The sequence below is a fragment of the Eubalaena glacialis genome, chromosome 8, assembly GCF_028564815.1.
Source record: "Eubalaena glacialis isolate mEubGla1 chromosome 8, mEubGla1.1.hap2.+ XY, whole genome shotgun sequence".
In the NCBI taxonomy this organism is placed as follows: domain Eukaryota; kingdom Metazoa; phylum Chordata; class Mammalia; order Artiodactyla; family Balaenidae; genus Eubalaena; species Eubalaena glacialis.
The window spans coordinates 111,174,572-111,187,861 of NC_083723.1; the positions used below are offsets into that span (position 1 = coordinate 111,174,572).

General features: G+C 40.8%; 1 protein-coding gene across 1 annotated transcript in view; it reads left to right on the plus strand.

Moving 5' to 3' along the window:
* The first annotated feature begins 4,292 nt into the window (after positions 1 to 4,292).
* The window catches only part of NUP205 (nucleoporin 205), an 82,630-nt gene continuing 73,632 nt past the window's right edge, over positions 4,293 to 13,290 (plus strand). Inside the window, exons 1-3 of the mRNA XM_061198768.1 lie at positions 4,293 to 4,342; positions 10,667 to 10,809; positions 12,046 to 12,217. Coding sequence (XP_061054751.1) covers positions 4,315 to 4,342; positions 10,667 to 10,809; positions 12,046 to 12,217 — 343 coding nt within the window. The 5' untranslated portion in view covers positions 4,293 to 4,314. The remainder of the gene's footprint in view (positions 4,343 to 10,666; positions 10,810 to 12,045; positions 12,218 to 13,290) is intronic.

Sequence of the window (13,290 nt, forward strand, 5' to 3'; positions counted from 1 at the left end):
ATGGTGATCATTTTGTAGTACATACAAGTGTTGAGCCATTATGTTGTACACCTGAAACTAATATAATGTATGTAATTATACTTCATTTTTTTCAAAAAAGAAAAAAGAATTAACTGTTCTTATTTTAAGATTTCAAAGAATTTTGTGTATACAGTTAAAACAATTAATTGGAGCAATGAGGGAAGTTACAAACAATGGATCAATTAGACAAGGGCACAGTTCTACCCCTTACCCCAGATAAATCACAAATTGGTTAATTGCTATTACTTCCATGTTTGCAGTGCACTCTTACAACTTGGTTAAACTCCTCCTAAGTAATTGACTATACCTCCGCTTAGCACTTATTTTGCCTTAGAAAAAGTTTATTTTTGTTTAAACAGCACTCACAGAGCACTAAATGTCAGGCACAGTCTAAGCACTTTATGAATAAGCCTCTTAATGACTCTACAGTGTAGATACTAATATAATCACCTGCATTTCGAGATGAGAAAACTGAGCCACTAAGGAGGGTGTCAGAGCTAATAAGTAACGGACACAGAATTTGAATCCAGGAAGCCTAGCTTTAGGGTCTGTGCTCTTAGCCACAATTGTGTACATATGGCCTCTCTCTCCGCCAGTACATCTTGGAAGCACCAAGGTCTGCAAATTGTTTTTTCCTGAATTGTGACTGTAAGCCAGGGATGTGGCAGCAGCAGGGAGTACAAATGTAAAAAACATAGCTGTTGCTCTCTGGGAGTAAATCGACTGTTTATTGAACATAACAAACCACAAAACTGTGGTCTAAAACAGCAGCCTTTTACTTGCTCACAATTCCGAACTCTGGGCTGGACTCACTTACCCATCTGCAGTCAAGTGATGGCTCAACTAGGACTAGAGCATCCGAGATGGCCTTACTCATGTCTAGCATCTCAGCTGGTTTAGCTGGAACAGCTGGAGGCTGGCTAGGCTTCTCTCCTCCTGGTCTTTCATTCTCAAGGAGGTTGGCTGGGGTTTCCTTTCATGATGTCTCAGGGCAGTAAAAAGCAAAAGTGGAAGCAGCAAGGCCTCTCAAATGCTAGGCTTGGAACTCACCCAGCGTCACTTCCACTGTACTGTTTTGGTCCAAGCAAGTCAGAAGGCCCACCCAGATTCAGTGTGGCAGATGATTACATAATGGCTTGAATTCAGGGACGTGGGTGGTGGTAACTTGGTGGGTGGTTGACAGAGGTACATAGAAAGAAAGATAGGTATTCCAGGCAGATAGGAAAGCAGACGTACAAGTACACGGTACCAGAAAGCATGTCGTACCTGGGGAATAACAAATAGTTCAGAGTGATTAGAGTAAAGGGCACTTGAGGGAGAATAAGCGTGAGGAGGTTGAAGAAGGAGGCGGAACCAGATCAGGAAGTGGCATGAGTGCCTTCCTAAGAAGTTTCAAATGTTACCCATAGGAACTAGGTCACTGAGAAATTTTGATTAGGGCACGTACATGATATGATTTGTGTATTTGAATATCACTTTGGGAGACCATGAGAAGGGGTGAGATGGAAATCAGGAAGACCCTTGAGAAAGCTATTGCAAAATACCAGGTATAAGAAGATGAGACCTCAATGGAACAATGGCATAGGGAGCAGAGAAGAGAAAAAGGACTCCAGAAATATTTATGAGGCAAGATGAATAGGATATGGCAATTGAAGGAAGAATATGGAGTGAATCCCAAGTTTCCAACTTCGGCAACCGAGTAGATACAGGGGACTGAGTTTTATGAGAAAAGTGCTCATTTAAGCTTTGGATCAATTGGTTTTGAGATGCCTGTATGATAGTCAATAGAAGTGTGGGGTAGACAAGTTGGATATACAAATCTGAATCCTAGGAGAGAGGACCGGATTAAAGATACAAATACAAAATTCATCAACAAACAGGTGGTGGTAAGAAGCCATAGATCCCAGAAGCATATAGAATGGTAGAATAGAGGCTGGGAATGACCAAAAGGGAAGAACAACATTTAATGATGAGAAGAGAAAGAGAAGGTGCTTCCCTGGTGGCGCAGTGGTTAAGAATCCACTTGCCAATGCAGGGGACACGGGTTCGATCCCTGGTCTGGGAAGATCCCACATGCCACAGAGCAACTGAGCCCGCACACCACAACTTGTGAGCCTGTGCTCTAGAGCCTGTGAGCCACAACTACATGAGCCTGCATACCGCAACTACTGAAGCCCACGCGCCTAGAGCCGGTGCTCCACAACAAGGGAAGCCACTGCAATGAGAAGCCCACGCACCGCAATGAAGAGTAGCCCCACTAGGGGAAGCCCGCACGCAGCAACGAAGACCCAACACAGTCAAAAATAAATAGATAAAATAAATAAATTTATTTTAAAAAAAAGAGAGAGAGAAAGAGAAGGCCATATAGGAAACTTAAAAAGAAGAACTATAAAGACAGGAGGAAAACTAGGAGGGGTGGTGCCCCGTAAGTCAAGGGAGAAAAGAATTTCTAAGGTATTTGGAAAAGTGCTTGTGGGACTTGACAATCAATCACTGGTGACCATGCTGAGAGCAGTTTTAGAGGAGCTAATAACCCAATTGCTATGGATTGAGGAAACCTCAATCAAGTGAGAGCATGCCTGTACGTGAGATGATGGGTGTCGGGGGAGTTGCAGGAAGTTAGATTTCCTTAATCGAAAGTGATCTACCAAGAGGGAAATGTGTGGGCTTGAAGAGTGTGTGAGGGGAAGGCTCATAATAGATGTGCTGAGAAAGAAAATCTTCTTTGAATGCCACTTCCTGCCAAGTTTCTGCTCAATATTTTTCTCACTTTCATGCTAAACTTCGGAAAAAATCCCTTTACCTTTTCATTCTCTCTTCCCCTTCACTCCTTAAGACCACTTTCATTGTAATCCGGCATTTGTCTCTATAGAACAATGACTTTCAAAAAAATTACCCGTGACTTTTGTGTTCCACCTAATGTACATTGTGTCATTCAATATTATTTGTTCAGAAGAATGAATATGCTTGCTATTCTTAACAATGTACTCTGTGATTTTGTTTAAATTATTTAATTCTGATTTCCAGTAGTGAAATGAGACTATAAACTCTATTTTCTCCCAATCTCAGTGGAATGTTGGAGGAGTTGATAAAGTGAGGTTGTGAGGTACATGGAACATCTATGAAGTAAGCAGCTATAATTATATTTCCCTAGTAGGATTGTTTCAGGGATTAAATGAGATAATGTAACAACAACATTCTTAATAAATATTCTTAATAAATATCTGGTATATGATAGCAAATTCATTTTTAATTTATTTTTTATTGAAGTATAGTTGAGTTACAATGTTGTGTTAATTACTGCTGTACAACAAAGTGGCTCAGTTATACACATATATACATACATTCTTTTTCTTATTTTTTTCCGTTATGGTTATCACAGGATATTGAATATAGTTCCTTGTGCTATACCGTAGGACCTTGTTGTTTGATAGCAAATTCTTAATAAATTCTTAATAATTATCTGGCATATGATAGCAAATGGTAATGACTGTATTTTAGTTTGAAAAATAGCAAACTAAAATTTAGCAAGTGAAAAAAGAAGGTCCAGTTATTTGGGGGTGCTTAGGTAGAAAAATATTTGGTGTTTATGAAATGATATGTCTGCAAATTGCTTCAAAATAATCTCCTGTGTTGGGGGTGAGGAACAGGAACTGACCAGCTATTGAAGCTGGTCATTCATTATTCTAATTTTGTATACATCTGAAATTTTCGTAATAAAAAGTTATGATTGTTTAACTGCATGCAATTATATTGACGCAATACACTGGTATATACAGTAGATGAAATGTAATGAACTTAGTTTGCAACCCATCAAATGGCTTTTTGAGGTTTAGACACCTTACACCCCACTCCACTCCCCAAAGTAAGGGAGTAACGCAAGGAAGATTTAATTTGAAATGGAGATAATTATTTGGATTTACGGCTTTCATAATATCATAAGTGGGCGTCATTTCATTAAACAGTCTTTTTCTGTTCCAGCTAACCAACTTTAATCACTAGAAACAAACTACAAGTCCCAGGACGCACTGCACGATTAACGTCAACTCGAGGACCTCGGGTCTTCGAACTGGTTACCCTCGCCTGACTTGAATGGGAATTTTCGTCAATCCCGGTGAAAATTGACGTCTGTGATTTAGAGCAGATTTTGGAGTATTTGTACGCCTGGGTCGGTCGAGCGTGAATTTCGGAAGGGACAGCGGTGTCCCTTTCTGATTAGGCGCGGCCCCGGGCAGCCTCACCCTCTTCTGGGGCTTCCGTGCGGCGGGAGGGCTTCGTTAGTTCGCCTCCAAGATGGCGACGCTGTTGGCGGTAAATTCGGGTAGGTGCGGCCGGAACAGAAGGCAAGCTGTGGGGCAGGGTACTGGTCCGTTCTTCAGGCAGAGACGCGGGCAGTGAGGTTCCTCGGAGTCCAGGTCCGCACTTGTGCATTGTGCCCGCTTCTCCCTAGCTCTGGGCCTAGAGTCCCGCCCCTCCCCAGTTTGAATGGCGCGCGTCGGCGCTGCGGCTCTAGCCCTAGAGTTGGGGCTTAAGGATCGAGGCACGGAGGCTTGGTCCCCTGGAACCTGGCGTGCAGTTCTCGCAGCCCAGGGCCGAGTCTGGTCCCTTCCATTCCCCACCCCATTATGTGTCTGCGGTTCGAATTCCTGCAGGATTTGCAGTTCTCCGGCAATGAGGCCGGGAGACCTGAGATACTTTTCAGCCACGAGCGCAGGCTGAAAACTCGCACCTCAAAATGGACACTGGGGCCCTTCTTGGAGGTTGGGTGGGTCGGGGGGTCCTACAGGAAGAGAGGTCCCTGGATTATGAAGCCTGCAATCCGGAAGGTGGCCCAGGAGTGCCGTGACTCCCAGCTCTGCGTGTGTGGCCCGTCCCTGGATGCTCCTGTACCTTTGGAGCAGTAGATCTTCGGGGAGGGGCAGAATCTAGAAGGGAGTAAAGAAACTCTGGAAGATTTGGATTGGGTCCTCTGGGCAATTCTCAATCAGGGGAGGAACCCCCCCCCGCCCCCATCGGGGCGTTTGAAAGAGTGGGTGCATTTTGACTGTCACAATTCCTGGGATGCACCGCTGGCTCCTAGTGCGCGGGCCAAGGATGCCAAAAGTGCTGCAGCGGCCGGAGCGGGCCTGAATATGAAGAATTTCCTGCTCAGAATGCCTTGATTGAGCCGTACTAAACTTCATGGGCGGTTAAGAGCACGTCTGTGTGGTAAAAGCTTGTAGAGGATCTCACTCAAGAGGACTCTTTTCTGGGCGCCTTTTCTTTCCGTCCCTATACAGTCTTTTTGTTGCTGGTTCTTTTCGCACGACTGATATTCTTGAAAACTTGTCTAAACCTGACTTTTGAAAATCAAACCATTTCGGAAACACTACGATACATTGTTTTGTAATAATGAATGATTATGTTTATTGAGTACCTCCTTTTTCGCAGCCACTGGACTAAGCGTTGTACTTTCATCTTATTTAGTCCCCTTTATACTACTCTGGGGTAGCTGCTATTAAACACCCCATTTTACAGGTTTGGAAATAGAGTCTTAGAGAGGTTAAGTAATTTCTCCAAGGTTATACAGCTAATGATTCGAAGCCAGTCTTTGATACTTAAACGTCTACATGCTCCTACTTAAGCAAAACGTAATTCGTTTCATTACATAGTATTTCCATATATCTGAATGTTAGTAGTGAAATTACTTCCTTAGTACTGCTGTCCTGCCCTCCCACACAGATGTAAACTTAAAACAAGGCTTGTGCCTTGTATGTGTGGTTATATACTTTTCTTTAGTATGTACTCGTCTTAAGTTACTATCATTAAACATAAATCATTGAAGGAAAAGGAGTTGCCAACAGCTGCAAAGAGTATACATTGTATAACAAGGCCTTGTGGCAGGAGTGTTTAATTGGCAACATAGAAAGGAAACATTTTTAAGAGCCCAGTCAGGAGAATATTTTTTTAAGAAAAGTAAATGTCCAGCGAAGCAACCCAAATGCCCATTGAGGAATGGGTAAACAATGTGGTCTATAGATACATAATGGAATGTTATTTAGCTTTAAAAAGGAAATCCTGTCCTATGCTCAGCATGAATGAACCTTGAAGACATTCTGCTAAGTGAAGTAAGCTAGTAACAAAAAGATGAATACTGTATGATTCTACTTGTATGAGGGATTGAAAGTAATAGAAACAAAGAATGTTGGTTGCCAGAGGTTGGTGGGAGGGGGAAATGGGGAGTTGTTTAACAGGTACAAAATTTCAGTTTTGCAAGATGAAAGAGTTCTGGAGATCTGTTGTACAACAATGTGAAAGCCCTTAACGCTACTGAACTGCACACTTCAAAATGTTTTTAAGATGGCAAATTCTATGTTATGTGCTTTTTTACCATAATTCAAAAAAAAAAAAATTAAACATCATAGAGTTAGAAGTTAGTAGAAGGGGAAAAAAGTAGAGGTAGAGTTTGAAGGCCTATGCCTGAGTTTCAGCGGCATGATTTACTAGTATTGTGACCTGTATCAGCCCGGCTGAGTAGACCTACAGGCTTGTGAGTAAGCACCCATTAACACTGACAATCCTTGGGTGGCTGTCTGGTCACCCCTGTCCTGTTCATAGCATTGTCTATTTCAGACCTTTTCCACACTCCTCAAATCTTTAAGCTCCAGCTGAGCCCTCAGTCTCCTAGTCACAGAGAAAATAGAAGCCAACAGGCGTGAACTCTTTTTTTCACCCTTGAACCTACAAACCTAGATATATCTGCACACTTTCACGTCAGTTTCGCTGTGTCTTCCTGTCTGAGGTAAATCCCACCCTTTACACTCTTCTCCCCATTGTTCCCTCCTCTCTCTTTTGTTCCTTTTCTTTCCACCAATTGCCCAAATCTTGACCTCGATCTCATGCCTCATTCCATTTACTGTCCTCTTGCTCCTCTTCACGGTCAAACCTTTCAAAGATTCATCAGTGTTCAGACCCTGTTGCCATACCTTCTCCTCCTCTAGCCACTCTAGTCTGTTCCCATCCTCCTGAACAGCTCTCAACATTTACATGCTTTTCTGTTTCACTAAGTCTGCCAGACATTTGAAATCTATCTCACTTGATCTTTTAGGGTAAAGACCCAAATCCTTAACATGGGCAGGTAAGCCCTGCATGGTATGGCAGTTGCCTCCCTTGCTGATCCCTTCTTGGTACTCTCGCTCTCTTGGCATTTTCAGGGGTTTGAGAGTGCAGCATTTCCTCTTGCCTCAGGAACCCACATGCTGTCCTCTTTTCCTGTAGTGTACGTCCACCACCTCCTACTCCTACTTTTATCCTTCACATATCAGCCTAATTATCACTTCCTCAGTGTATCCTTCCCTTCCCTGATCTTCCTGGCTAGGTCACATTCCCCTATTATGTGATCGTTGCCCTGGGTACTTCAGCTTCATAGCACATACCATAATGGATATTGCCCTTATGTATGACTATATGGTAAATGTGCTTCCTCACTACACTGTGAGCTTACCCATACCTAGTACATGATGAATGAGTGAATAAATGTGACTTGCTGGAGGTATTCCTAAAATTTAGGAAAATAAATGTATTCCTCAAACAAGCAAATGACTTATGTTAAAAATACATATTTAGTAATTTGGAAAAATTATAACTTCCTTTCATCTGTAATCAATAACAGGGAGATATTTACCAAAATTAGTCAAACCAAAGACAAAATGAATATAAATCTTTGTTGCAACTACCTTCTGTGATGTGTTGATGTTAATGATGGACTCAGGAGGCTGGTATCTGTGGGGTTGTTTTTTTTTTTTTTTTAAATACTTTTACTGGCATTTTTTTTTTTAAATTAATTTAATTTATTTATTTATGGCTGTGTTGGGTCTTCGTTTCTATGCGAGGGCTTTCTCTAGTTGTGGCAAGCGGGGGCCACTCTTCATTGCGGCGCGCGGGCCTCTCACTATCGCGGCCTCTCTTGTTGCGGAGCACAGGCTCCAGACGTGCAGGCTCAGCAACTGTGGCTCACGGGCCCAGCTGCTCTGCGGCATGTGGGATCTTCCCAGACCAGGGCTCGAACCCGTGTCCCCTGCATTGGCAGGCAGACTCTCAACCACTGCGCCACCAGGGAAGCCCTCTGTGGGGTTTTTTAGTGTAGATTTTGATCTGTTATTGGATGCCTCCCCACAAAAGTGGGGAAGTGGAATTCTCTCTAGAATTCACCGAGCTTATTCAAACTAAGTATGTATAGTGCAAAGAAAGTTATTCCTCAGGGGTTCTATTGAGTATTACTTTTACAGACAGTTTACTTTTGTTAGCTTTTTGTCAGGTTTTAAAAATACCTGTGGTAAGGCAAGTTTCACATTTGCCTACAAGTCATTTTTGATAACTTTCCTTCATCCCCTGTGCCAATCAGTTACCAGTTCTGACTCTACCAACAGACCTTGCCTTTCTATTTTACTGCCCTCATCCTGGTTAAGGTTCCGTCACCTCATGAGTAGCTTACCTACCCAACATCCTTGGGTCCTGACACTTCATATTCTAGTTACTCCATTGGTCACACCATTGTCCAATTTCATTTTGTCATCTACTACTTGAAACATTCCCATTTACTAACAGGAAAAATTCCATCTTGGCCAGGAATACAAGGCTCAAACCTACTCTGTCCTTTGCAGCTGGAAAGAGCCAAGAAAATGATCTCTAGGGAAGTCAGTTAGTCACCATCCAACTAGCACCTCACAGGCAGTCACCAGGATCCAGGGTCAGGTCCTCATTTTGGCAGGCTTGGAACTGTGATGTTTGTTAGTGTATCCAGAGTTGAGCAGATTCCAGTAATTGATGTTCTCTGATCACATTGGGAAAAGACAGATATATAAACCAGTATGTCAATTAATTGATCTTTAGTGGGAAGTACATCTGCATGGGTACTCATTTCATCAGCACATTTATATGACGAGCTATATTTTTCATTAGAAGATTGGCAAGTTTAGGATCAAAACAGGAGAAGCAAAGCAGGGAGTTGGATGGTTGCTCTCTATGTAAGGTCTAGACATGGTGATTCCCATTCCTCCACATCACCACACCAAAGACCTGATGCATAACTTCCTGCTCTGCCCTTCAGATTAGGTTAGAGTCTTCCTTTTATATGTTCTCATAGCACTCTGTACTTCTCTGTTAGACTGGTAGTTCTGTTTTTTTTATTTTTTATTTTTGGCTGTGTTGGGTCTTCGTTGCTGTGCATGGGCTTTCTCTAGTTGCGGCGAGAGGGGGCTACTCTTCGTTGCAGTGCGTGGGCTTCTCATTGCGGTGGCTTCTCGTTGCGGAGCATGGGCTCTGGGCGCACGGGCTTCAGTAGTTGTGGCTCGCGGGCTCTAGAGCGCAGGCTCAGCAGTTGTGGCGCACGGGCTTAGTTGCTCCGTGGCATGTGGGATCTTCCTGGACCAGGGCTCGAACCCTTGTTCCCTGCATTGGCAGGCGGATTCTTAACCACTGTGCCACCAGGGAAGCCCCGGTAGTTGTGTTTTGAATCCTGCATTTAATGCCTGTTTTTCTTGTCAATTTACAAGTTCTCTGAGGCCTGGGATCCTGTCTGTCTTGCTTGCTCTGTAGTCCCTGGCACATGCATGGCCCTCAGTAAATGTTTGTTGAGTGAATGGATGATCCAGCTTGACTGGTTTAGTCTGTCCTCTCCCTGTACATCCTTTTAAAAAAAAAACTTGCCCAGTAAATTGCCTTCTTCTGACAACATTGTTCATAAGATTGTAATGCATTTAGTTAGGTTATCTTGCATGTCATTCTGACTGTTCTGGTGACTTTAGTGGGATTTGTGTTTTCTCAGATGGCAGTTAAACATGTTTGCAGACCACCCTTTACGGTTTAAGCTATAGTTCATCTGTTGAGTGAGTGAGTGGTTTTGATTAGTTTTTCTTTCAGAGTCTTTATAAACACAGGGTGCCATATCTGATTGTTTGCAAACAGAAACTTTGGGCTTCCAGGTCGTGTTTTTCAAACCATGCTTAGTAACAAAAGCTCTCTAAGTATTACTTATTATTGTTATTACCTTTACAAAGCAAAATGTGATCCTTTTTATCTGAGTTTACAAAAGAATTCCATACTTCTATGCTCTTTTTTAATAGCTAGTGTCCCAGCCAAAATAAAGTACTTATTTTTTCAACTTCTAAGTTTTACAGAATCTGATTTTTTCCCCCCTATTCTTGCTTTTCCTCTGGATGATAGGGAGGGAAGGAAAGACAGTTACATTTATTGAGTGACTACGATATGCCAGACACTATATTGTATATTTTACCTAGTTTATCTCATTTAATTCATTCAACCCTATGAAGCAGGTGATGTCCCTATTTTATATAAAAGGAAACTGAAGTTCAAAGAGGTTATTTTCTCACTCCATGTCACGTAACTAATATTAAGTGACAAAACCAGGTTCAGCTGATATTCCAATTTAAAGTCAGGATTTACTTTATATTAAGTTAGGTAAAATGACGTTTATATTATTGCTTGTGAATTCTAATATTCTTTTATATTAATGTTTGGTTTGTATATATAACTCCTTATATTTAAAAGTAGCTGTGAGCATGACTAAAATGTATAGATGATAACTTTACCTTATTTTCCAAATATATGTTTTATTTGATGCTGATTTTTATTTTTTTTCTTTAAGCTGCTAGTCTGTGGGGTCCTTACAAAGACATTTGGCAGACTGTGGGAAATGCTCTTTGGAGAAGACAACCTGAAGCTGTCCACCTTCTTGACATGATTTTGAAGAAACACAAACCTGACTTCATCTCATTGTTCAGAAACCCAGTAGGAAATTTTCTTTTTTTGCTTCTTGGATTTGCTTTTTCCTTTAAAGATTGAAGGAGCAAGTACATTCTTAATGCATGTAAATGAAATGTTACTTGTTCTCGTCCATTGATTCAAGTTTTTTCTAAAAATGGAAGTTTCCTGGGAGCAATTATTATCTTTTTTCTCTTCTCCATAGAAGTTAATATTGTATTTATCTCTAGCCAGGAGATATCTTAATAGTATTTGAATACAATTTAGAAAGTTCCGTATATTTCAGAAATATGAGCCTCCTTGGAATTTCTGACTTATAGTTAATCTGTCTAAGCTTAGTAAGATTGATTATTTTATTTATTCCCAGGTACACTTCAACATTTTAACTCTTCATAATGTTATGTAAGTTGTGTTAGCAGTTAATTCTTACATATTGTTAATCACTGCATCTTGACGTACTTTTCAACCAGGGGTAGAGTACTTCAGTGGCAGGGATTCTTATTTGGAAGCTCCTTTCCCTGCTGCTTGACAATTTTTTTTTATAGACCAGCAAGACCATCTAAGAACTATTTAAGAGCCCTAGCCTGGGAGCCAGTTGAGCTGAGTTCTAGTCTTGGCTCTACCACTAAAGAGTTGTATGACCACAGGCAAGTCACCTGACTTATCTGGGCATCAGTTTTTCCATTCTGTTAATAGAGAAGTTGAATTAAATGACCATATGGCCTTTTTCAAGGTGTAAATACCTAAGATTTTATGATCTGTCAAGTAATTCTATACTATATGTTATTTGTTAAATATTTGCACCAAGTAAGCCTTTTGGCAAATAAGACTACATTTTAAAATAACATACTAATAAGCTATCATTAGTGCTACTAATTAATTCTATAATGCTTTTCGATTTGCTATTTCCCACTTGAAGATTTATTGTTTTTATATTTATTAAAGATATAATTGGAAAGTTTCTTAGACATTTGAAAAATAGTATGCTATTTTGTGTGATTTCTCAACACTTTGTAGTTCAGAGTTTAGCAGAAGCAGTTATTGAGAAGGTAATAACAGTATAAAAAGTTGAAAGTGATGTAAAATGTTACCTCATAAAGGTCTAACTATATCTGATAGTTAGACCTTTATCTGATAAGAAATGCTCCTGTTTGTCACTTTACCAGACTGCCTTGTGAATAAACTTCTCTAGGTAGCAGTTTACCTTGTCTCCATGTGCTATTGTCATTGCATGATCCTACTTATTTATTTTTATTGTTGTAGCCAAAAAATGTTCAACAACATGAGAAGGTTCAGAAAGCCAGTACAGAGGGAGTTGCTATCCAGGGTCAACAGGGAACCCGACTTCTTCCTGAACAGCTCATTAAAGAAGCCTTTATCCTCAGTGACCTTTTTGATATTGGAGAATTGGCAGCTGTTGAGCTTCTCCTTGCTGGTAGGTTGACATTTAACTGAACCTATGGTAAGGTAGTACATAAATGTAAAGTTATTCACTTGTAATTTAAAATATTATATCATTTAGATTCCAAAATAGTTTCTAAAGATGTAGTTTATTTGATATTCACAGTGTTTCCTTTTGTTTATCTGTGACTAATGGGAAGGCTTTAGTTTAGTGATCAGAGTTGTTAAAGGAAATTTAACTGTTTTAAGATAGACTTGTTCATGGTAATTGACTAGCAAAGAATGACTGCATCTCAGAAGTTTTGCAGCACAAAGCATTTATTGTCATATAATGAGTAAGAAGGTAAGGTCACTGCTTTTTTGGAGTTTCTTTTTGAGGGGGTGATTCAGATAATGAATAGGTAAAGAATAAGATAATTTAGATAATACGGAGTTCTAGGAAGAAAATAAAACAAGGCAGTGGGATATAGAGACATGGTGGGTAATAGGGGGCACCTGTAAGTAAGGTACTTAGGGAAGGCCTCTCTGAGATTGGGACATTTGGTCTGGGACCTGCATGATGACAAGATACCAGAGTTGTTGGGGAAGGGTGTTACAGGGAGAATAGACAGCTCAAGGTGCGAACAAAGGCCTGCTGAAGGATACAAAGACCACTGTGGCTGGAACATCAGGAACTAGGGAGAGTGAAGGAAGACGATGACAGAGCAGGAGTCGGATCATAGTCTTGCAGGCCATGAAGATTATTTGGATTTTATTCTAATTACAGTGGGAGGTTGTTGGCAGGGGCTTTAAGCAGGAGTTGTAGAATCCAGAATAACTGAAATTATTTCTCTGGCTACTGTAGAGAGAAAAGATTGAAATTTCCATAAAATAAGCAGTTCATTTTAATTATAGCAAGGGAACCATGTGAAGAAGCCAGGTGGGCATTTTAATTGAAAGAAAGTCTAATATGTCTGAAGATAGCATGTGGCTGCCAGAGTCCTTTTTGACCTAAGGCTGCATTAAAAGAAATATGATATTGAGAATGACTAAGGTCGTTTTCCCATTCTGTGATGCAGATGTTAACTGGACATGCTTGAATTTTGAGTTTAACTCAAAACTTCATTT